This window comes from Pogonomyrmex barbatus, unplaced genomic scaffold (assembly GCF_055798465.1).
Source record: "Pogonomyrmex barbatus isolate J1 unplaced genomic scaffold, ASM5579846v1 scaffold11, whole genome shotgun sequence".
Taxonomy (NCBI): Eukaryota; Metazoa; Arthropoda; class Insecta; order Hymenoptera; family Formicidae; genus Pogonomyrmex; species Pogonomyrmex barbatus.
Window position 1 is genome coordinate 3051675 of NW_028297107.1, and position 25741 is coordinate 3077415.

Genomic DNA, 25741 nt, shown 5'->3' on the forward strand with positions numbered 1-25741 from the left:
TCGAAAAAATAGATTGCATCCGGAGTAATAATGAATATCTACCATAATAAAAAAAAAAATCAAATTCGAGGAAGAAATGTTATTGAAAAAATACATCCGGTAGTTTAGAAGACATCATATGTAAATAAAAATGAGAAGAGCGTCGATGTGTGATCTCTTACAAGAGCGAAGAAAAACATGGGGAAATACCGTTACCGACCATCGAGAGATAAGCAGAAATCACTCTAGCAGCAATGAGCTCGTGTATGCGTTTCTCTTCTTCCTGTACTTATCTCCTATCCCTGTACTTACCTGTACAGATACCTGCAATTGAAGTATGCGATACATAATAGCGTTGAGCGTATCTTCTCATATATTACTCTCATACACCGAATTAACTTTCAACGTCACGGGTAACTCCGAAGATTCGGGCTTTAAAAAAGATGGAAAAGTTGAAATTCTCAAAAATCGAGAAAGTATCGGAGAAATATAACCGGCAAGGAGGTCGCACTGCCTCCAAGATTCCAAGAATTTTCCACTACATAATTTCCTTTTACTTATTTCTTAATGCAGTTTCTCACAACTACGTTCTAATGTCCATTTCCAAGCGAAATTTTAACAATACATATTGTATTTTTTTAAAGAAACTTTTCCTTTCGAGATTTATTTTTATTTTTATTCTTTACCAACGATTAGATTAACTTCAATCTCGATTTACTCTTCATTTTCTCTAATTCTTACGTTTGAAAAAAGTGAATCAGAAATCGAGATAAACGAACAAATATTTTGCACAGAATTTAACGAATGTCTCCAAATGTGAAATTAAGTAATTTACTTGGCTCAAAGTACATGTTCGGGGAAAAAAACAAGCGTTATTTATCTTTATCTCATTTCTTTGCAAATGTATTATACTTCATACATAATTTCCTCACGAATATGCGTTTGATGAGCTACTCAGCGGTATTCCCGATGACGTTTTGTTTTAGACAAGTAATAACTTCATGTGTTTTCTTATTCAATACATTTTGTATACCATTTGAATACCAAATATAAATAATATATAAATAATAAACAAATTTAACAAATTCGCTTAAAGATTTTCGAGATCGACAAAATGCAAAAGGAATATCGTTTCGGGAAGGAAGCTGATTTTACAATTATGCAGTTAGAAGTTTCAAGTTAATTAATCGTCGAATAGTTCCGGCTGGCAACGAGGAAGATCTAATCGCTGCGATTACAAACCTTAATTATGCATAATTTAAATTGATACAAAGCTACGGATTTTTGTCGAGATAATTTCGATATTGCTTTATGGACGAGAAAAATAAGATTGACAGATTATAATCTTTGTTTTTCGTGATCGACGAGTGATTAATATTTAGCGAGAAATGTAACTTTATCTCCGGCTCTCTGATCACATGGCCACAGATGACACAGAAAGAACATGCAATATCGATCAACATACAACGGACAAACAACGTTGTATGTATGTGTTGTTCAATAAGAGAGATCGCAATCATCGGATCTGCGTGATAATTCGAAATTGAAGTGGCGTGATAAAGCAACGAATAGTTTGATGGCATTGAACTTCTCCAATTTCGCAATTTTCACAATCGCGATGAGTTCGCGATCGCATCAGGTTTGTGATTGTCGCTCAACTCTGTTTTCTCGATGTGAAAGCTTGCGAAGCATCTGAAACAGAATTTCACATTCGTCCTAATGCAATGGAATGGAAACTTTGTTGAAAGTAATAAGAAAAAAAAAATCATAGGAGTATTTTTATCAATATGCTGTTTACATCCTTATCGTTTAACAATGCTTTCCATGCGGAAGTGTATTGCTATCAGAAGATTAACTTGATTAACTCGAAATCAAAAATAATCTTGAATTAATATTCCTATTTTTGAGTTTCACACAGAGGTTTTCTGGTTTTGCTAAAGCGAAATTTTAACAATATATATTGTACTTTTTTTAAAGAAACTTTTCCTTTTGAGATTTATTTTTATTTTTATTCTTTACAAGAGATAAATAAAATTTTTATTTCCATTCTTTTGTAATAAATTAGTCTATGTTAAATATATTTGTCAAATTAGTCTCTTTAAAATAAGTGATTCATACTTTACACAATTTCGTGAACAAAAAAGGTAAAACGTACAACCTAAAGGAGACCTCAATTTTTCTTTTTTTTTTTATAAATTCTAAACATGACGTCTTCTTAGTCACTCGTCAGTGACGTTCGTTGCAATTCAAGTTATAGATGCGATGTAAATATCCGTGTAACAAGCGTGAAATATATGCGGTTTCTTCTTCGATTTTACGGTGTCTTTTATCTTCGACCCGGGAGTTCATGGACAACGCGAAGACAACGGCGTTGATGAATTGCGCCGTTTCGATCGTGATCGCAATTCGCGTACGACTCACGAAAGATGTGTAAACCAATTACATTTTAATGCATGATTTATCTCATTACACACGTGCACCGACGATGATACATTTGTTTTGCGAGGCGCGAGTATCATCGGCACATGTTTCCTTCTCAATGTGATTACGTCAGATATTCAAATTCTGCGTAATTACGTTTAGTCAAAGAACGGAAAGAAACAACGTAAAATAAACGCGTGGGAGTATCGTGAGAGCCGACAATGAGTCTGACAATACCGATAGATTTACACGGAACAAGTGAATTGAAGAAAAAAAATCGACAGAAATGTATTTTGCAGAGATAAAAAGATTTCTTATCTTTGAAATCAAGAATTGTTAAATTTCTTTCAAAATACTTCTACTTGTTTTTTGCGCTTTGACAAAGCGGCTAAAATTCGAAAGTTATTAATAAAGCTCGCAGAACATACACGTTTGCCTTCATAGAAATATATGCCTCCTCGACACATTTCAATTCCTCTTCTCTTTCGCGGAAATATTTAGTCTCAGCAAAAAAAAAAAAGACTAACATTAAGTAAAGACGACGGCACATTAACGTTATGGAATTTGCAAGGCCACACACAAAGAGAAAATATTACTCAACGAATATATATGAAATATTACTAAACGAATTTAAGCAGAGACTCAATGGAGCGTGCGATGAAAGTAAGCAGGAAATATTTATATCGGATAAACACTTGCGATTCTGGAAAGACTGAAATGGTTTATGGTTACGATAACACACCGATATTATTACTGTCATTTCAATATCTTTTAGTATTTGCCGGTGTTTCTAAGACTAGAAGAAAACTAACAAATTCTAAGAAAAGCTTAAACGTTAGAAATCAGTTATTATTGATCAATAACGCCATACGCGCAGTTATGTTAAGCATATTGTTTTAAATCATTTTTTTATCAATACACAACATTCTGCATGCAAATTTTGCGCGCATACGTATAATATAAAAATATAAAAAAAAATATATATATATATATATATAGAAATTAATTTCATAAATAATTTCGGCATGCGGCAGAAAATAAATACGATGAAGTTGCAAAAGTAGTTTTATATATTCGGTTATCTTGCACACAACATAACACGTTGATAAGCGTATATATCTTAGTTAAACACGCGCGGCTCTTGTTACACAGAAACTTTATCCCTGTGGGTGGACCTCGCGCAATAAAATCGTATTTTCAGGGTCTCCCGCGCGGGTCCGCGAGAAAGCGCGATAGGGGACTTCCCTTATCTCCCTTCGGGGAAGATCCTTCCGCGGAAGAATAGATGATAAGGTAAAGAGAACGTATCAAGGGAGATAATCGCATGCGAGAGATACGACGGCGCCATCCCGGTCGATTATTCGATAGTCATTAACTGCATTCCGGACTCGAACGCTGCCTCTCGAGTTCTCTCTCTGTCTCTCTTTCTCCTTCTCTTCCCTTTCCTCTCTCTCTCTCTCTCTCTCTCTCTCTCGCACACGCTCTCTCTCCCCTCATTCCGCATTGTACACGTCACGTATGTACGCGTGATCGGGGTGAAACCGCAGATTCGCCCGGTGAATCTGCCGGATCCTCCGCCGCGCGTTTTCCCCACCAGAGGGGAATCCTGAACGGGGCGTCCGTCGAACGGGTACGACGGAATCCTCTGATGCTTCATTCCTCGCTCGCGCATTCCACCCGGCTGGTGGTCTCACGGTGGCTCGCCTCCTCGCGAAGTGATCCCTTCTGCCGGTCCCTCTTTAAAGTCACCGGGCGCGTCTTCGGCGTCGCTACTTTGCAGACGGTGTCGCCCGGCATCGCAGCTCGGATCACGGCACGGGCATCACCGGTGGTCCATCTCGCTGGCACACACCTCGAAGACCGCACCATCGGAGACACTCCTCCTCCCCTCCGCATCCCGCCGCCGAGAACTGCAAATAGTCTGAAAATTATTATCTGACACCGATCTCGACGCGGATCGTTATCGGAATTGCTCTCTCGCGAGTGTGTTGATTCGCGAAGAACCTCGGCGACGGCGTGTCGTCTGTTGACGTTCTGTCGTCATCGACGACGACCGTGCCTCGTCGTTCATCAGACATCACTTAGAAGACGCCCGATTCGATCAATTATCTCGATCGTAGGTCGTCCCGTTTCGCAACGACTTACGCTCCTCTTGTTGATCACGTACACGCGTTCGACCGCGGCATTTTGAGATCAGTGTTTCAGTTTCCGTCGACGCATTCCTCGGATTGATTGCCTGCCAAGTCAGCGGGATAGAGACTCGCCCAAGAACGACGTTCGTCTTCCTCTCTGAAGGCTGTGCGTGACTTCACGGTAAGAAAAACGAAGCGCATTTTCAAACAGTATAACAATTTCCTTTCCGGAATACCCTTTAAACATTTTCGCGCGAATAAATCGCGTTGTTTCAATTCTCGCGGTGTTAGTCACAAATTCGCATGAATTAAGAAAGATGTCAGTTTGGCGGAATTAAAAATTCACGAAAGTCATCAAAAACCGGGCGTCGAATTCTTCCCGTTTGCACATTTCGATGGATAGAAGTTGTCTCGTTGAAACACGCTCGAAATCGAGCGTGGAATAAATAATTCTCGATTCGGAAGGGAAGAAGCGTCGCCTCGAAGCGGCGATTTATCATTCTCGTTCCATTAGCGTGTTATTAACATAACTTCACTGTCGGTGACATGAGCAATCGAAGCCAGAGGCGACATCCGAACGCGGTCCATGAAGTCGTGCCGCATCTGCAACGTATGTACGCGCACTGAACAAAACCGACGTCTCGTATCGCATATTAAGTAACACGCGCGCGTGCTACTCACGCGTGTGCGACTCACGAGTTTACATGAATCTTATTATCCTCGTGCGCGCCAAGAGATTTTCCGAAATTCTCACGAGGAAGCGGTCAGTGAAATGTAAATGAGATCGCCGATATTTTTCCGAGACGAAAGAGGCGTCGAGCGTCCTCGAACGAGTGAAAGCTTTTTATTTTATATGTTATATATCAGTAAAATTTTTAATTTTTCTCTCTCTCTCTCTCTCTCTCTCTCTCTCTCTGGTATTAGAATTAAGTATTAGAAATTATGGGATAAATTTCATATCCGGTCCCGGTGTTTTAATGTGGTTAGCCGCATTTTTCCTCGTGCGAGGGAATTCCCTGTGTATTTGCGGGAATCACTGGAGAAATGCAAATGCAAATGTACGTGCGATGCCTGCTCATTGCGTTTAAAATCGTATAATCGGCCGAATCGCCGCGTCAGCAGTTGGAAGCTGTCACATTTTATCGGATCCCATCCGTGCACATGTGTGTGGTATTTCCAATGATGATTATTAACTCGACGGCGAGATGATGCGAAATGTGATGTTTATGCCAGGCTCGAATGAATGTAACTAATAAAATGAACTATTAATAGCCGATGTGGTTGTTATGATTCGTGTTATGATTCGTTAATATTAATAAGGCTGATATCGATATCGCTCAACATAACGTAATTTTAGTAATTACGCTAGTAACATTATGCTAATAAACCATTTTTTAGTTGATGATATTTTCCGGATGACAGATAGATGAACTTCCCGATCTATTATCTTCTGCTTTACGCGATATTAATCTTCCGTTATTCGTTGAAATTCGATGAGAGATTCGGTCGATTCGTGATTCAGATATCAATATCGGAGACACCGATCATAAGTACATAAGTACGTGCTTTCGATCGTGCCTACGTGCGACGATAGCGATGCGTAATCGACCGATACTTATTTACATATGAGCCTCTTATGGGATTACGTAATCATAAAAATATCGAGATGATCGTATCAATTGTTTAAATGTGGATTAATTAACGACCGTGGAGGAAAAGCAAAGAAAAAAACATCTGATGAACTAATCGTTGAACGGATCGCCCGAAACAATGGAAAATATCTAAAGATAAAGAATAATTTAAGTAAATTAATTTTTGAACGAGCAAACGGGAAAATTATTTTTCCCATGATTTTTTTCCACTTCCACGAATTTAATTCCCGATATAGGATCTTCCCGGAGTTTGATATTCTTGTCGATTAATCGTTCATTGATGGACTTTTAATACGAAAAGACATAGAGGAATTCCACACACACACACACACACACACACACACGCGCGCGCGCGCGCGCGCACAGAGAGAGAGAGAGAGAGAGAGAGAGAGAGAGAGAGAGAGAGAGAGAGAGAGAAATTAATTTTAAATCAAGACAGATATTTTCACATATCATCAAGAATATTATAATCTTCCGTCTTTTTAAAATTTTAGTCTTGATTTGATTGAATTTGTATCGGTACAAGTATTATCTGATTATATGAGAATATTCATACTTAAGATACTATAGATATAAATTCAATCTAATTACGATTAAAATTTTTCTAAAAAATAAATTATAATATAATAAATTATATGATATAAAATAAATATAAAATAATTTAAAATATAGTAAATTATTCTCGCTTACACGTAGAGAATATCCGTCTTAATTTAAGATTAATTTTTTTTCCTACGAACATCCAAGATATGCGGTCGATCGCTCGCGATCGATCACCGTGATCTCGCGGAACGTTTACCTTGAACAACAGAAATCTCTCCCTCTCCCCCTCCCCCCCCCACGCTCCAGTGACTTTTGACTTTTTTTTTTTTTACCCGTCGGAGGGTCACACCGCACTGCACTTTCACTGCATTCGAGCGCCGCGGTGCCTAGCACTGCCGCGCATTTCAAAGGCTGTTACTTCTTCCCGGCGGCGTTCCCGGCGTTCGTGCCGATTGCACGAGTCGGGTAAAACAACTAACGAGCGAGCAGCCGTTAAATCGCGCCGTCGAAATCGGCACGAGCGAAAAGATCGGCGCGGTGGGATTACCGATTATTCCCACGTCTCGGACGAGTTTCTTTTTTTGCAACAATTTCCACTCGCCTCCTCTGAGAGAACGAAGGAATGCCGCCGATCGACAGATCGATGTGACCGCGCGAACGCGCGGGAACCAAACGATCGGAAAAAAACCTGGTACAATGACTTTGGTTTTCACGCGGAAAAGAAACAGTATTGCTGGCTTTTGTTTTTTTATTTATTTATTTATTTATTTTTTTTCTATTGATTTTAATCGATTCGTATATACAGAGAGGACAGTTTTGTTGGTTAAAATGAAAGTAATTTTGTTGAGCCTTCAAAATGGGTTATACACGACATACGAATTGATTAATAAAAAAATCAAAAATTGTATTATGTTATTATTATGTTTAAGCATCTTATATAATAATTTTGGTGATTCAACAAAATTATTTTCAAATCCACATCTAGCCAACAGTACTGTTCTCTCTGTATACGAATATCGATTAAAATCAATAGAAAAAAATAAAAAAAAAAAGAACAAATAGAAAAAATATGCACTTGCACGAATCTCTCTCTCTTCTTTCTGTTTCCATTTTCTTTTTTTTTTTTTTTATAATACTATGTTGTAATCGATCATCATCCGAATGTCGCAAGGCGAGATGCCGTCCTCCGCATCATCGATTCCTTATCCTTCGGCCGCAGGCGATCATTATCATTTTTCACACAGAAATCCTACACGCGCGTGCTCGAACATATACACTTGTATGCATTCACACATACACGTCGACACGTGTTAATATGTACATAGATAAATGCCCGTCGTTGCGCCCGACAGTGGGTCCGTTACCATCTGCGAACGCGTTATCTCACGACGCTCATGACGACGACGTGACGATCGCAACGTGAAGAGATCGGAAGACGATACCGAATAGCACACCGTGTATATATAAGCTCGAAGGAAAAGGCAGTGCGATTAGTAGTGCGTCGACTCTCGTGATTATACACGGTGTCGCAAACGTGTGCGTTAGACGTCACACTTGAGGAGGGAGTGTTGTTGCGAGGGAAAGAGCTAATAGAAAAATATTAGAAGAGGTACACGATGAGAGAACAATCGTCATTCGATGTGTTGATTTATTCGACGTGTAATTTACATCTAAATGACTGTAATTTTTTATCACTGACCTTTCTTGTCAAAGGAGTTGATATCTCTTTTACTTAGAAAAAGAAAAATTATCTACGCGCCGTAATCTTGAAGTTAAAAAAAAAAAAAAAAAAAAAGCACACACATTAATAGATGTTAGTTGGCTTCTGCAAACGCTTCTGGGCTCATCTCACGAGGTTAATTATAATAATGTGTGAAACTATTATTTCAATCAACTTAATTACTTGCATTCGACTGAATATGTTGCAATACTTAACAATAAAATATATATAATGACCTAGGCGCAACAAGATTTAATGTTTCGAGAAATAATCCGGCAATTGTTTTATTGTTAGGTTCCGTGAAATCGCGCCGCCTGTTAATTAACTTTTCAACACCAGAGGTTTTGAAATAACTTTTTACTGCGCTTTCGCGTCATCGCTGATGCAATCTATTTTTTTTTTTTTTTTCTTACAAAGACCTGCGTTTCAGGCCGAAGAAATTTTTAGTGTTCCAGATATATTCGCATCAAGTTTCGTAAATTATATAATAACAGGTTTCGGACACAAGTTTCATCGAGATAATAAAGCCATCCAAATTTTTAAGCGATGTAAAACTACTATCGTATATCATCGAGATAACACAGTTGCTTTCTTTTGAGATATAAGATATATATTAATCAGTAATGGAAAAAAAAAGAAAAGGAAATTAAACAATCGTTCCAAATAAATTTTTCGAAGGACATCTTGTCTACATAGTTTTTATCTTTTTAAAAATAGAATTATGAATTTAATTATATAGCGGTTTAACATATCTGAAAATTTTTTTAATCAGTAACATCTACTACAATACAATGGTTTTTTTAATCATAAAATCCGGGAAGTGTGAATTTACTATTATCAGTAACATTGTACAGAGACTTGACTTTTGATCCTTGATTAGTAAAAGATTATGAGATTACTTTAATTGAGATAAATCTAATAATAAAGAAAGAGAGAGGAGGGGAGAGAGAAAGAGAGATAAGGAGGAAGGAAGAATTTATATATTTATATTAAAGATATAAATATAACAATTGGAAAAGCTTGAACATTTTGGAAATGTAGGAAGATAATATTTTCTTTTATTTAAAAATAATATGCTGACATAGAATTTTTGTGCGGTAATGAAATATCCTGAAACCCATAAAAAGAGATAAAATATGTTTAAAATGCCCGAGTCGACGTTTAACTGCTGACTATAATAAATATCCGCGAGAAATGTCTAGATAAAGCTCGGTAGTAAAAAGATTAGGCACGTTTCTTCGCGAACGAGTTTTGATGAGAGCTTCATTAAAAAATGCGGCAGGCGACAGAGCAAATATACAAAAAAAAAAAAAAAAAATCGAAATGTAGAGCAATTCAATTTGAACTATTCTAAAACATTATTAGATTTAATATTTATAATATAATATTATTAATTTACACCTTTTAAGAAATATGAATTAGATTTAGATTCATCTTAATATTATTTGAAATTTATCTTTAATTGAATATTTAATATTTCTTTATTCTAAGCGACTTGTAAGATTATTTCTTATGTCTCAATTATTTTGTTTACAGTGAATAAGAGTTGGAAGATTCGTCACCATGTCGTTAATAGAGTACTTGCTCGCTGCGGTGGGAATAAACGACACGTCGCCTTATCACGACGATGGAACTCACCCCAAGGATTCGGAAAAGGATGTATTGACCGCCAAGGCCGTCACCATGGTGGTTTTATGCACCGTCAGCACGATTATGGGCATCGTACCGATGTTACTAGCCAAGTGGTTAAAGTGGGATATGAGCAGTCAAAATCCTAGGTAAAGACACGAATTTCAACGGTAATTCAAGAAATAGTCGGTAATCCTCAAAAAAAGTTACTAACGCGCGCATTTTCTTAAATATTATACTTTTATGAATTAAATGACGAATGAATAGTGTAAATATTCAATTCTTGATACGTTTACTCGCATGTGGAAAAAATATTTAATAATCATGAGATAAATATAAAAGTCGATAAATAATAGTAATATAAAAGTCTATTTTATGTCTGCATCTAAACATCTGTATGGTAATGTATGTAGAAAAGCGAGTAGAGGAATTGTTCCAGAAACGATTCAAGGCGTAGATTTGCCGCGATGCTCAAATGATTACGACGATGTAATCCTTAAATGACATAAGTGAGACACTTTCCGTCTCGCCGATACCGTTTTAAGACCGATGATGTAATACGGTCGAATTAACGAGTTAAATCAACTAACTATCGCTTTATTGCGCATAGATCGATGAGAATGGTGGGCATTCTACTTGGCTTCGGCGGAGGCGTTCTCTTCAGCACGACGTTCCTTCACTTGATACCAGAAGTGGCGGAAGGCGTGCAAAATCTGGTTGAATCTGGCAAAATGAATCCGCTCAACTTTTCATTGGCGGATATGCTTGCATGCGCCGGGTGAGCCAATCCTTTGACGTTCATTACGTATGTACAGGTCACGTTCGCGAAATAAAAATCCTACTTCGCGAACGTGAAAATATTTCTTCACGAACAGGCAACACACTCTCGCAATAAGAAGCAAAATGCAAAATTTGTTCTTTAAAAAAAAGTTTCTTTCTGATATAATAATCTATTTCACATAATCGCGATTTCACGATGATGATAATTATTTGTTTCACATTTAATTCCACGAATTAATAATCGAGATATTAATTTTATCGACACGATTAATGTTTAACATTCTCAAATTTATCAAATATCACCTGAACCATTGTTTGAGGAAAATAATTACGATTATTTCCGCAGGTTCTTCATCATGTATCTGGTGGAGGAATCTGTGCACACGTATCTGAGGAAGCGACAAGCGGGTCGGCAGGATACCCACAAGAAGGACGTGAATCGCAGCACGAGCGAATTGGTGGAGAAGGGTGAGATGTCGGTGTCGCGCGTCAGCAACGGTCACGCACACGGGTAAGCCTGTTTACTCGAAATGAATTTATCAATCGTTTTATATCGGCCGCCGTGCCGATGACATTTCGCCGGCGCGAAGAAACGGCGGGAAACTTCATCTCCTTTCAATATTTTATAGGGGCCACAGTCACTTACCGGTGATAGCGAACGACGACGACGACGACGACTTTGTGATAACTTCGCTTAGAGGATTATTAATAGTACTCGGCTTATCCGTGCACGAGTTATTCGAAGGACTGGCGATCGGCCTGGAGAGCTCCGCCGGTCATGTCTGGTAATTGCAAATCGCGAATGATAAACAATCCCCGATCCCCAATTCGAGCGCGAGCCCTTCCTATAGCATTTTCGTCCGCGGGGGGAGGGGGGAGGGAGGGCGCGTTCAGAAATAACACCCCAGGTATCATTTTTATCCTTGTGAAACAGAGATGAAAAACAAAGGCAAAATAATACATCCAGTGTTTCTGAATCCTGAAGTGGGTCTTGGTCATGATTAATGACGTCATAGTATCCTTTCTTTTTATATTCTTTCTTCTTCCAACGCTCGCATTCTACGTACATCTCGCTTCAGGAAGTGAGCACTATGACATCAATAATCGTTCTCGGAGCGATCGAACACGATCATCAAGTCGCCTCCCCCCCCCCTCTCCCCTGAATGAAAGATCGATCGAGTAATATGATAAACGATGCGATTCGCACGCAGGTACATGTTCCTCGCGGTGGCGTCCCACAAATTCGTCATCGCCTTCTGCATCGGCGTGGAATTGATCGCATCCAGGACCAGGACGTACCTGTCCGTGATCTACACGTGCACGTTCGCCGTGGTGTCGCCGATAGGAATCGGCATCGGGATGGCCCTCGTCGGCGGTGGAAGCGCGGCCGCGAGTGGACCGATGGCGGTGATACTGCAGGCAAGTTTCTCTTTGGAGACGGGGAAATACCGGCTCGAGATAAACATAATCGGATTCGGGGAAACTATAATGATAAACAACGCGACAAAACAGCGCGCCTCGGAAAACATCTTCATATCTATTTAGAAGACTCGGAATGCCGATTATTTGCCGTTATTTGCCGATTAGTCGCACGATATGTGCGAATGAAAAAAAAAAGGAGTATTCTTATCCCCCTCTCGTTTCAGGGTTTGGCTTCGGGAACTCTGCTCTACGTCGTGTTCTTCGAGATTTTGCAGGAACATCGCACCGGACTGAGGCAATACGTCTCGATCCTCGTCGGCTTTCTTGTAATGTTCGGCCTGCAAATGTTGAGTGAGTAACAAACAACGATCATATTTCGCGTTAACGCATAACGACCTTACATTCCTCTGTGATAGCAGGCGCAGAAAAATTGAGGTATTCAGCATTAAAGTAAACGTTCGGTCTCCACGCTCTGTTAATTGTGTTCTTTGTATCGAATGGGGAATAACTGGGAAAGAAACTGGGAATTTTAATAGATAAGAAATGCGTGATGATACGTCTCGCTTATTTATCAACTTAACTTTCCTGTTCGACTCGAATGCGACTCGAAATGCACAATTGCATCTTTCTTCCTACGTATCAGCCAAGTAGAAAAATCAAAATACGACGATACGATAAAAAAAATATTATTAAACAAGAGAGTAGTAAGTAGTATGCGATAAGACACTAAATCAATGATGACGCGTTAATGACAGTCAGCACTCGAGATTCTAGTCGATATAATTTTTTCGACTATATAGGTTTTTCTCTATAGATAATTTATATAATATTTCTTCCTTCTCTAAATGGTACCCACATAAAGGCTGAAAGGCTAAAAAATAATTTTAGATTAAAGACATTCAATTGGTGCAAATCTAAATATATTGGGGAAGAACGGGAAAGTGTTCTGTGAATGAAATTTCGAAATGTACCGAGGATGACGTTTCGGGCATGTATCCGGGGTCGAGGGTCATCGAAGCGAAGTCGATTCTTATCTCTTTTAGCAGTGTGCAATTATATTGTCGCTGGTCAACAGCCAACTTATCGCGGTGTGTCGATGTATGGGTCGTTTTCAGCCTCCAAAGAGAGAAAAGATTGCATGCCGTGTCGCGTGCGATTGTCGAGGCTAATACTCGAAATGACACACGTTTGAGTATAAACTTGCTAACTATATGTACTCTGGGAGATAGGTAATGCGAGGGGAACGGGTTGGGAGGGGGAGAAAGAGAATGTGGCACAAAATGCAAAGGACATCCTGCCGGTGATTCACGGCACGGCACGATTCCCGTAACGTTCGATTTTGCGCGTCGTTGAAAAATTCTCCCGTTCGCCAAAGATGACCAATCGTCGAATTCGAAAAATGAACGACACGAAAAAGCGAACCGTATTTATTTATATGAATCACGCGAAGTGTTTCTTTCGCGCGTATCCTTCACGCTCGTTTGCGCGGCTTATCATCCGGCGATCGCTGGAAGGAGATGGAAAAAAATAGAAACTATCGCAATAAAATAATGATTGTGAATTGCGATTACTTATCGGAGTAATTAACGGCGACGAACGCCGTCATCATTGTCGCCGATCTCGATTGTTGTTGGACGAGATATTCCGTAGTACCTCGAGCTTTCGACGACGTTTCCAACGGAAACGTCCGACACGGTGGCGGTATCCTTTCGCTTTTCACACGATAAAGGGTGAAAGTATCGTAGAGCCGACGAATAATCATCGGGAGGCGTGGATCGTCTCGGTGGCCCACATCGCTAAATTTATGTCTCTATCCTATGAAAGTGACCAGTGCGGAGCCGTTCTTACTTTTACATTTTCTCATTCCTCTCACGGCGATACAGAAATTGAATAGATATCATCTCTCGATTAAGAGAAATTAGCTTCTAATACGAGAAATTCAGGGGGGGGTTGATTTTTATTCGAGAGACTTTAAACTCCCTTACTTAATCTCCCCTCGTTATGCCGACCGCAATTCAAGAAGATTCATTTCTCTTGCGGTCTAATTCGTCGGCGCGAGTGTTATTTATGACACTGTGGGCGCAAACGTGGAAGAGTCTGCGTCTGCACGCGTGCCCCCCGCCACGTACACAAACGTCTCCGACGAACTTCTCTCATTCATGCGTGCACGTATATGTACACGCGCCCACGCACAAACACATCCGCCCCCCTCCCCCCCCCCCCGCGAAGGAGGGAAAATGCATTACGCGTCGCTCTCCGTCGCGGGCTCCGTTGCGGTTACAGCGATGTAACCGACGTTTAGAGTGCCCAACAATGCGTCGCGCGTAATGATAAAATTAAAAATTCGACAATCCTCATCTTCCTCCAATCCTCCATCCGTTCTTTCTTTCCCCTTTTCAACCCCTACCCTTACTTCTCCCTGCCTTCCTCTTTGTTTCAACTCTGGACTCTCTCCTCTCCAGTCTTTTTCATCATACTTTCACTCCTTGTCCTTGTCTTCCCTTTCGTTTATTTCTCCCCATTCTACTTTTACTTCCCTATTTTACTTTCATATGTGCGTTCTGGCTGTTTTTTTTTTTTCTCTCGATCTCGGCGTTCCGGCGAGGAGAGAGAAGAGAGAGAGAGAGAGAGAGAGAGAGGGGGGGGAGACTCCGCGGGACCGTCGTTTTACGCCACTGAACGAGGGACGATCACAGCCGTGCTGCAGGTGTCGGAAAGAGTATGCACGCTGGCGGGTGATTGTTGGACAAGGACGAGCGTAACGGCCGCGGGAGTGGGCAGGAAACGGTTCGGTTCGGACTATGTAAGACGACGAGGCGGCGGCCGAGGGGTCCGATCGAGCCGAGTTCCCGTCGAGACCGGAGTAGTGTCCGATCGGCCGTCGCGGCGCGTGGAGCTTTTCGCCGCTCGCGATCGACTTCGCTTCGTGCAAAGCTGCAGAGTCTAACGCAGATCGACTGAGAGAACGATCTCAGGCTCGATCAGGCCCGTGACTTAGATCGCCGCGAGCAGCCTTCGATCATCCTCGCCGAAAAAAAAAAATCTCCGAAAAATCAGAGAACGGAACGGTCCGCGTTAGAGGGAGTGCAGGATCGTGAGATGAATCTCGTCGCCGACAGAAATGCACGAAAGAGAAAGGTGGTGAAGTGATGATGAAATAAACCTTGCCGCAACCTCGGCGTCCCGCGTGGATTTTACTCGTGACATTTCACTCGCGTACTACTCGCCTAACGAGAGTTGTGTGATCCCGGCTGCGATACCGGCGATTGTGAAGTTTTTCATTGAGAAGGAAAGAGAAAGAGAGAGAGAGAGAGAGAGAGAGAGAGAGAGAGAGAGAGAGAGAGAGACAGGTAGAGATCGGCATTCCTCTCTTCGTCAAATCGTTACCGTTTCCTATCGAAAGGGTGAAATGGAGAACGCGGCGACGTCCAATATTCTTCTGATGTCGAAGATCGGCGCGATGATCGGTCTCGGCTTTGGTTCCCTCGCGCTGGGAACCTTGCCGTTGATGGTGGGACGTTATAGCGCCAAAAGGCGATTTCAGAAACGTCGCCAGGCGATATCTTCCAATCACACCAGCACCTCCACATCCACTTCGACGTCCAACGCGCCCTCACCGACCATTGACTCGACCTTCGCGGCGAACAAGCAAGTACGTTCGAAAAACACCCAAAAATCCCACCCGAGAGATCGCCGGTGTTCGGTCCATTCGCAGCATCTCCGGACGACTCGTCTTTGTGTCGAATTATAAATCTATCCAATTCCTCTCGACGTTTAACGTTAGAAAGTCACGTTCGCGAGAAAATAATAAATACAATGAGAGCGTAATATCCTTGACATAAGTAGATATCCTTGCATGCTTTAGACGTTAGACGCATTACTTATATTGAGTATCTTGTAATTACTTGAGTATCTTGTAATGTTTTTATAATTTCTGAATATCGATTAGTTTTTTTGTTCTAGATTTACTGCATGATTTATACACGACTTACTGATTTAAAATCTTAAATGTATCAATGTACATGCGATCACGAAAATATCTAACGGCACGAAGTCGAGACGGATAATATCTGATCATCGCGTCAGAAATAAGGTCACGATTGCAAAAGATGTTTACATCTGTATGCTTACATCTATAGCTCGCCTAATAATCTGATTGTCAGCCGATCACGTATTAATCGTAACATGTCCGGAGTAGCTGCTCATTACAGAACGTTTTGCTATCTACGTCTGTGAACTCTCTGGAATCGATCGATTCTCGACTCTCTCTCAGCTGCGAACGTCATACGTGCATACGCGTCTGATTAGGGTCCAGAATAGCGAAAACGAATTAAAATTTTAAATCGATCAATCAATTAAATTTATGCGACGTTATTTTATGCCGCGTGAAAGATGATTCCAAAACGGCCAAAGAGTCCATAGAGGTAGATAAATCGAGCGTCCTATGTAAATAAACGTAAATCCCAAAAGCATCGCGACCTCGTCCTTAGGGTCTCTTGACGTCGCTCTTGCTCTGCTTCGGCGGCGGCGTGCTCCTGTTCACGACGTTCGTGCATTTGGCGCCTGAGGTGCGGGCTAGCGTCGAGAATCACCAGTCGAACGGCCAGCTACCCGATCTGGGCACTCTCGGCCTGGCCGAGCTGCTCTTCTGCGGCGGTTTCTTCCTCGTTTACTTAGTCGAGGAAGCCGTGCACGCCGCACTTACCGGCAAACCCGAGTCCTCGGAAGCGTTGCTCTACCGGACCGTGTCGGTGCGCAGATGCAACAACAATCAGGCGGGCCCGTCGGGCTCGGCGGTGATGTCGAACGGCTCGATTACGACCGTGTCCACGACGACCAAGTCCACCACGTGGAAGGACACCGACGATGTCGAAGACAACGAGGATCGAGTAAACGTGGATCGATCCAAGTTCCAGCTTGACGATTCTCGCGATCAGATGGGGAAGGATGACAAAGTGCTGCCGACTATATTCGTCCTACCTGTTTCGGGATTGTCGAACGAAGGACATCAGATTATCCAGAAGCGTTCCGACCTGGAACTGACGATGCCGGAACTGAACTATCCGGTCAAGCATCATCATACCCACGATAACCATCATCACCATCATCATCATCATCATCATCATCATCATCAGCAGCAGCAGCAGCAGCAGCAGCATCATCATCAGCACGGCCCGATGATGCAAAATACCTCGGTGCAAGGACTCCTGACCGTGCTCGCGCTGTCTTTCCACGCGATATTCGAGGGTCTGGCGGTGGGCCTGGAACCGTCCATCAGTTCGGTCGCGTATCTGGCGGCCGCGATAGCGACCCATAAACTGGTGATCTCCTTCTGCGTCGGGATGGAGCTCTACGTGGCTGGCGCGTCGACCAGGACCATGCTCGGCTACCTGTCGATTTTCTCCATGGTGACGCCGATCGGGATCGCCATAGGCCTCGTCCTCGACCACTTCAAGAACGACAGCGAGAATCTAGGACCCACGCCCACCATACTCCAGGGCATGGCAGCCGGCACCCTGCTCTACGTGGTGTTTTTCGAGGTGCTGGCGCGGGAGAGGGCGAACGAGAAGAGCGGCCTGCTGCAGCTCGTCGCGATAATTATCGGTTTCACGCTGATGCTGGGCCTGCAGATCGCCAGTGAGTCCGTTTCCCGGAAGGCGAGGAAATCCCCCGCGTCTCTAGAGCGCATCGAAGCGTATCGCGACGCGCGATACACCGCCGATGTCGGACAAATGCATTATCGTCGCCGCTAACGTCGTCCTTCGTGCTCGTGCTTACTGCGCGTTTCCGTTTCCCCTCGCCGTTTCCTCGCGTGACCGATGAATTTCCGCGTGTCCAAAATTACGCAAAATTACGCGGCCAGCGAATTTATTGCCGCGGGGTGAAAGTCCAGTTTCCGGCTCCATTAGGGTTCACCGGAAGCTATCTCCTCCTCGACTTTCTCGATTCCAATTCGCGGGAACGTATAAGAACGTTATTATTCATAAAGGCCAATTTTATCCAATTTCCCTTTTTTTTTAGAATGTCTTAATGTACTATATGATATTTGGTATTGTCGAGAATTTTATGTCCCTTTCCCCTATACGGAAGTTCTGAACGAGCGAATTGCTCATCGTGATCTCTCGATCGCAAGTAGAAGTAAGTTATTATTCATAAAGGTCAATTTTATCCTGAATAATTTCGCTTTTTCTTAACGGATGTCTTAACGTTGCATAATATTTTGGATTGCCGAGAATTTTATGTCCCTTTCTCCTATACGGAAGTTTCGAGCGAGCAAATGATTCGCTCGTCGTGATTTATAAATAGTCAATATCTCGGCGATTAAAATTCAAATTAAACTTTCCGGAAACTGTTCGGCTCGGTGCAAATTGCAGGTACGTCCTTGATACACTTGACCTGGTCTTGGCTCTTCGGTAATCTATCGATTTGCTCTAAACCGACTCTAAACTGAAGTCAGAGTTAGGCCAGGTTGAAATGGGAGAAGGCGGAGGGAAGGCGGAATTCTCGTGGCGTGAAATTCTCATCGCGTGCAACGCTTTGTTCAGAAGTTGCCGCGAAAATAGATCTTATCTGGACGCTATTCCGTTAAAAATTTGTATTATATGAATCAGACTGGCGTTTGTGTTAAGTGACACGTACGCTCGTATATAGAACTGAGACATATTTGTCGATCTCGAAAACAACTATCGCCAATTGATAAATTCCGCCCCGCTTTTGGTAAATTTATGCCACTTTGTTGCGATGTTATTCCAGTTGAATGCGGTTAATGGCTGATAAAACTTGGACTGTGGATTCCAGCAGAAGCGAAAAGTTATTCATTTACTAATCGCCTTTGTTTTAAAGTTTAATTTTGTTTCTTCCATTTAACAATCAAAGCTTTTATCTTTACGATCCAATCATTTTGTATCTAACGCGAGACTTTTTTCTCTTCTTTCTTTCATTTGCTCGGTGAAAAACATTAGGTTTAAAAATATAAATAATCGGAAATAACATCTCCAATTTCTCAAGGAAAGGAATGTGTTTGTCTGTTTGTTTTTCTGGCCGGTGAAAGAGCTTATTTTACTAATTTCGAATATTTTGACGAAGAATCGGGATCCAATTATAATATCGCTGACGTGATGCTCGATCAGTTGATTAGCAGCAGCGCGTGCTGCATATATCACATTGAATCGAATAATGCTAAACAGCTTGCACGAGCGTCATTTCACCGTGAAAGTAACGGCAAGTAGGAGAGATGGATCATAATAACGGTTATTTCTACAGATATGTCACCTGTTACGCAATATTAATTGCTTCCTGACCTTCTCGCGAGAGTGCGAAAGATTCGTGAAATCGCGAGAGATTATACACGCATACATGCTCACTCCGCTTCAATTCAAAGGCTGAATGACGCAATATGCTAGAAGTATTAACAGCAATACTTAGTTGCATCCTAAAAAAAAAAAAAAATAATACCATAAAAATATAAAAATAAAAAAATGCGCACATTATCATTACTTGATTTGATAATATTCAAAGAATTTTGACAGAATAGCACGCGTATACGTGTAAAGAGCACTATTATTCGAATATTATACAATATTATTCATACGTAAGGGTGCTATTATTCGAATATTATAACATTCATCATACATAAGATAAAGGAATTAGACTATACACTCTCCACCGTAATATCTGTTAAACGATTTATTGGAGCATTTACCCTACACAAAACACGAGCTCGTTACTCCTACGGCTGTGCGAAACGTGAACTTTTACACAACTCGCGTCGGCTGCTATATATGATTGGCAAATTGCATGCGGAAACAACCCACTTCTTCCAAGACGGGGCACGGGTTTTTACGTGCTGTGCTGGAATGACGTCGTGGGTTACGGGACGGTTGGTTCATTGTCATGCTGATTCGCGTCGACAGGCGAATCTCGATCTTCACAAGAGATCAGGTTATACATCCCAGGGCTTTCTTTCTCTTTCTCTCTCTCTTTCTCTTTCTCTCCACCCATGGCAATGACCCGGGACACTTAGGTCGATGGACGATCCGACCGACTTTCGACGGCTTTCTCAACCGCGTTTGACGCATTTCGTGATGACGAAACTCGTCGGGTGCCGTTTGGAGAATTTTATATGTATGTATGTATGTATGTATGTATGTACGTGTACATACACGCGTGGAAATTAATTACAGAGGGCTCGACGAGTGTCATGACGGTGCACGATCAAACACGTGACACACACACACACACACACACACACACACACACACACACACACACACACACACACACATGCTCGAGTTATATGATATAACTTTATCGCAAAATACAACATTTCAAGTACACGAGACATCTGTAATTCATCGTAATAATTAATGTCATATTATCAGTTTGGATAAGTAATAACGAAAAGTACCGAAACGACGATTATTGAAATTGTTGATTATTATTGAACTTTCCCTTAGACTTATATTCGGCTTCGAACAAGACAATCGTTCTATCATCGTATCACACTATTATTATTGATTAGAGACTTTCCGACGCTAGTTGAGTCTAATAATGTAACGTTAAATTACCATGCTTTATCATCCTTTTCCTTTCGCAATGATGGTTAATAAAAATTCATTTCTTGCTCTTACCGAATTTCCCCGTAAACTTGCATTAAAATAAATTCTAATTTACATAAAATTAAACGATGAAATTAATCAACTCTTTAATAATTAATAAAAATTCCAAAAGGAATCTTGGAGGATCTTGGAATTTCATCATCCCTTTATTTTGTAACAAATGTACAAAAGAGATGAAAGAACTTGTCTGCTAAGAAAATTATATGAAAATTCATGCACCCCAAAAAGAAAAACAATTCAATCATTTCTAATTTCTCCAAGAGCAGAAATTATAGAGACAGAGAGAGAGAGAGAGAGAGAGAGAGAGAGAGAGAGAGAGAGAGAAGAGGGAATAAATGAATTATAATTTAACTATAATTTCGCGAAGCGAATTTCTTTCGAGCTCGTTTCTTTCGCGGATCTCGCGATCGATCTCTTTCATATTTTAGAAATTAATACGAAATTTATTTTGATACGATTGACTGCACGAGAAACTCGTATAAATAATCGCTTTCTGTCTACCCACTTTCAGCTGCCCACTCGCACTCGCACGGACACTCGCACAATGAATCGGATCACCATCACGATCACGACGACGACGACAATCACGATCACGACGTCGTCACGGGAGCGATCGACAAAGTGACCGATAGCATCGCCGAGGTTCTCACCAACGCTATCACATCCTCAACGACGTCGTCGCCGGTGGAGCAGAACGACGTGAGCGAGACCAGTCCTTTGCATCGCAGTTAGAAGATCGATCTTGGATTCCCGCAGGCTGCAAGTTGAATTCTCTTCAGGATATGTCAGAAGAGATCACTCGGGAAGCTCAAAGATCTCGGAATCGCGTCTCAGTGCCTTTACTCAGGGGACTCTTCTTACACTTTTATTTAGCGAGATAAGAAGAAAACAGCCTCTCACGAACCGAGGTGTATATATATATATATATATATTATTATATATATATATATATTAGGCCAGGATTGGGCCCGGAACCTGCTGGCTAAGGAGTAGAACCGCTTTTTACGTAAGAAGCCACCGCGTCACTCCGAGTCAGTTTGTACTTGTATGATGATTAAGTGCCTTCAAGACCTAGATACTCCAGAGTATCGAAAGTATTTATTAATAGTAATATACAAAGGCGTTTTCTAGCGGTTAAATAATTCTTCTTGATATCGATAGAGATAAGTGAAACGATAAGTGGATAAGATGGACGACCGCGAGAGTGTCGGTCCATCATTACTCAACGAATCGAAACATACCATGTGCATTTATAGTAAGAAATTTTAATAAATTATCACAATGATATTTTTTATTATAAACGTTTCGTTTTTTTTTTTTTTTTTTTTTAATGGAATAGAAAGAAATCGTGTTTTACACTCGATACACTCTTCAAGATCCAACATTTATTAAATCTCTTGCCTTTTCTTTTAGACTTTTTTGTAAAAAGTTAATTAATTGAATATGAAGGGGAGGATCACCCGGGGATTAACCTGGCTTCAACCTAATCGACATCTACTTTCGCGGAGATTGATGATAAAAATAGACGCGTGCTTCCCCTGAGGCGAAAACTATGTACTTTCGTAATCATCGTCTGGGTTTCCCGTTGAGAACGGTTATTGTTGGAAAGCATGCCGTGTCATTATTTGCGACGCGACGAAACAATAGTGGCTGCGACAAGGCACGAGAAGGCACGTTACACCACGTTGCGATCGACCAACGTCTGCTTATACAGGGTGTCCTTATTCTCTAAAACCAAACGAAAAATAAAATCTCATCCATCGAGCCCGATTTCCAGGCTTCTTATGAAAATCGCTCGTTATCTTCAGGAACTACATCGCACTCTCGATCTTCCTCTTACCAAGGATAAATTTATTTCAAATTAAAGAATACCGATGTGAATAAAATAAATCTCAGACATCTTGTATATAGGACCCTTCGTAAAATCGCCCCCGTACGTCTCCTCTCGACATCCGGAACGTCATCTTAACGAGATAAATTATCGTATTTCTCGTACGGTTGCAACGCATCAAACGCGTAATATATGTCGCTAAATAAGCTATCAAGATTCAAATCTCGTCGATCAATCACGTCTGTGGTCAGTAAGCGATTGGACCATTTGCATTGCGAATTTCTCATGGTATATATAATTTTGAAAGTATTAGTCGTATCAGAAAGTACGCGATCGTTTATCTACAGTACAGAATGATTAAATTTAATTGAATATTTTTTTGTGTTACAACTATTGGAAATCGAATGGTGGTGAGATTTATGCTCGCATGAAGTATCGCAGCGAGTCACTTTGCGTTTGTGTGTATTAAACTTCGAGGCCCCTCCTTATCTGACTTGGTGCTCGCCATAATCGCACGAGGGTGCAGTAACACGCGTAAATAAACGATAATAGTTTTGAAGAAACAAACGCCTTTCACAGTGAGGTCACGAGAAGAGGATAATACGCTGTCTTGAGAAGCGAACTCGTGACTTCCCAAGTTTTCAACTCTTACTCATGCACCTTCGACTTATTTCAAACCATCGAGAAGTTTACTTGAAAATCATTATTTGAATATTTTATAGAATAATTTGCGCAAGGAATCGAATAACTTCAAGCGCTATTAAATTAATTTAAATATACCTTTAGATTTATCTACTTAATATATACCTACTTAAAAGTGCAAAACAAATGGAATTCAGGCAAGTGACAAAGGAGACACATTCGTAATTCATTATTTTTTTTTTTTTTCTATTGTGTCACAATTCGTATATTTGTATATTTATGGTGACAGTTATCTACACATGACGACGCATTCTTATATGAACGCTGTACAGCATACAAAACATATTTGTAGATAAACAATGCTCGTATATCCCAGCTTCCTAAACGTGCCGGGTTGAATACGAGGATTTCATTTCAGTTTCCAAAGTGCATTATCTGTGCAGGAGCAATGTACCTTACGTAATGAATAATTTATCAAACGCCGTGAATGACGAGCAAAGTGAAAAGCGTACCGCCTTAACGCGTCCGCAAAACCTCTTCTCACTCGGAGAGTCGCCGATATCACATTTTTTGTGCAATATGACAATTCAGATTTTCATTGGAATATCCGCGCTTTTCTGTTCTTTCGCTTTTAAAAAGGAATTCGCGTATATAAAAAATCGTGGCGGAAAGAGAGAGAATTACTTACTTACTTTCAAATAATTTGCGAAAAAATTTCTCGAAAGAACTTCAAAGACCTGATATCGAATCAAACTATCGAACTATGCTCTCCATAATCTCCGATCGTGTGAAATTAAAGTTTCACTAGATATTCTTGAGTAGCTGCTCAAAATACACGAAGCCAAAGTTATTGTATTCCTCGTTTGACGTAATATTATCTCATGTAACAATTTAAAATATAAATTCCAAACAAAAGGATAGTAAAAAGCATATAAGAGTAACCTATTTTTTCGCGATTTGCCCATCTACAAACTCGAGATAACTCGAGCCAACTTTCAGAAATGCAACTCCAGTGCCAATACCAGCTATCGTACAGCAGACTGGACTTGGCGGCACTATAGAACGTAGCACCGCCCATAGTAAGACTGATCCCAGACTCAATAATACCGCCCCAGTAGTGCTAAAAAATAAATACGATGAAATAAATTCAGTTTCAATCAAAAAGAACCCGCATGTCCCTTTATGATATCTCACCTATACAGAATTCTCACAGACTGTGGTGCGGTCTTCATGTGTTCACGTGTGTAAATGTATGATCCCGTGCCAAGCAATGTGCCAGCCAGTAAAAAATTCGTTATGTCCCTCTTAGGAAATACTCTGAAAAAACAGACAGCGCTATTTAAAATTTCTGTTTTCATCGCGTTATTTACATCTCACAGTTCCTTCTACGAAGCAGGAATATCATTTTGTTGCAAAGTAGGTTTCGGTAGAAGTAAGTTTTCATTCGCATTAAAATAAAATATTGAAATGTTCCGTGAGCGTTCATCTATCGCAACGGCAAAATCCATAAATTGCATACTCGGGATTACGTAATGGCAAGAAAGAAGAAGATAGGATAATCCGTCATCACGTTGCGTCATGTTGAATTGCGCAGGACGAAACGATAAAACGATAAAACTTGACCGCGACTCGACTTACTTGATGACGAGACTCGGGTTCATGACGTTGACGGACATCGCGGTGTACGAGGCGGCGCCGAATGCCGGCGCGTAGAACTTGGCGAGGTTGCATCGTGTGACCGGTCGCAAGCCGAGCTTCTTCACGATCGAACAACAACCGCCGCTGGCGGTGGCATCACTATCATCATTTCCCGTGCTGGCCATCTTTCCCTTCGACGAATTTCCGTTCCTTCGTGTGTCGCGGATAAACCCCTCTTCGGCGAGTCACGCTACTTGCTGCACGATAAGTGCTTCGTCTCAGACACGAGACTTTGATCGGTAACCTCCACACTTGCGTACCACACACACACACACACACACACACACACACACGCGCGCGCGCGCGCGCGCAAAGTTACCAGATTATTTAAGGAGCAAGTAGCCATAAGATGGCGGTGAGGTAGCCAAAATTTCGCCAAATGCTAGTTATATATCCAGGCTGCGTTCCGATATTCACTGCCAGTACTGAAAATATATAGTTCAGGTTACGTATATTATAGATTTTCAGCACTTGCAGTGAATATCGGAACGCAGCCAGAAAGTACACGCAGTACACGCCCACGTGACGTTGCTGCTGAGTGCGCTTGCGCTGGAAACATGACGGCCGCGAGTGGCGCCCGCGACGAATTTCGGACGACTATAACGACAGTTGATATTCAACATAGCCGGACCTAGGTAAATTTTTGTGACTGTATCAAGTGGATAGAATAGATC

At 41.2% G+C, this 25741-nt stretch overlaps 2 protein-coding genes and 1 long non-coding RNA gene across 5 annotated transcripts; 1 reads left to right on the forward strand and 2 right to left on the reverse strand.

Annotated features, from left to right (window-relative positions):
* Positions 1-851: 851 nt before the first annotated feature.
* LOC148937714 (uncharacterized) lies at positions 852-7836 on the reverse strand. Its single transcript, XR_016138025.1, has 2 exons — positions 7060-7836; positions 852-5135 (listed from the first exon to the last, which is right to left on the reverse strand). It is a non-coding gene; the product is annotated as an uncharacterized LOC148937714 (long non-coding RNA).
* On the forward strand, positions 3575-22197 carry LOC105422277 (zinc transporter ZIP1). 3 transcript variants are annotated; one of them, XM_089071126.1, is made up of 8 exons: positions 3575-4713; positions 9984-10225; positions 10687-10854; positions 11203-11367; positions 11486-11641; positions 12068-12275; positions 12503-12629; positions 21408-22197. In XM_089071126.1, the coding sequence occupies exons 2-8, from the start codon at positions 10011-10013 to the stop codon at positions 21626-21628; spliced, it is 1260 nt and encodes a 419-aa protein (XP_088927252.1). In that variant the 5' UTR covers positions 3575-4713; positions 9984-10010; the 3' UTR covers positions 21629-22197. The 3 variants fall into 3 exon arrangements, with proteins under 3 accessions (XP_088927252.1, XP_088927253.1, XP_088927251.1); XM_089071127.1 differs by lacking the exon at positions 3575-4713 and adding an exon at positions 8195-8336; XM_089071125.1 differs by lacking the exons at positions 3575-4713; positions 9984-10225; positions 10687-10854; ... (2 more) ...; positions 12068-12275; positions 12503-12629 and adding exons at positions 14509-15930; positions 16769-17915.
* Positions 22198-23598: 1401 nt separating this feature from the next.
* On the reverse strand, positions 23599-25355 carry LOC105422279 (uncharacterized). Its single transcript, XM_011631588.3, has 3 exons — positions 25008-25355; positions 24564-24686; positions 23599-24489 (listed from the first exon to the last, which is right to left on the reverse strand). The coding sequence occupies exons 1-3, from the start codon at positions 25190-25192 to the stop codon at positions 24312-24314; spliced, it is 486 nt and encodes a 161-aa protein (XP_011629890.2). The 5' UTR covers positions 25193-25355; the 3' UTR covers positions 23599-24311.
* Between the last annotated feature and the right edge of the window lie 386 nt (positions 25356-25741).

Coding starts and splice junctions, on each gene's coding strand:
- LOC105422277 (XM_089071125.1), top strand. CDS start 15,688: ATGGAGAACGCGGCGACGTCCAATATTCTTCTGATGTCGAAGATCGGC. Junction 15,931..16,768: donor CCTTCGCGGCGAACAAGCAA/GTACGTTCGAAA, acceptor CCTCGTCCTTAG/GGTCTCTTGACGTCGCTCTT. Junction 17,916..21,407: donor GCTGGGCCTGCAGATCGCCA/GTGAGTCCGTTT, acceptor ACCCACTTTCAG/CTGCCCACTCGCACTCGCAC.
- LOC105422279 (XM_011631588.3), bottom strand. CDS start 25,192: ATGGCCAGCACGGGAAATGATGATAGTGATGCCACCGCCAGCGGCGGT. Junction 24,687..25,007: donor AACCCGAGTCTCGTCATCAA/GTAAGTCGAGTC, acceptor CTGTTTTTTCAG/AGTATTTCCTAAGAGGGACA. Junction 24,490..24,563: donor TCTGTGAGAATTCTGTATAG/GTGAGATATCAT, acceptor TTTATTTTTTAG/CACTACTGGGGCGGTATTAT.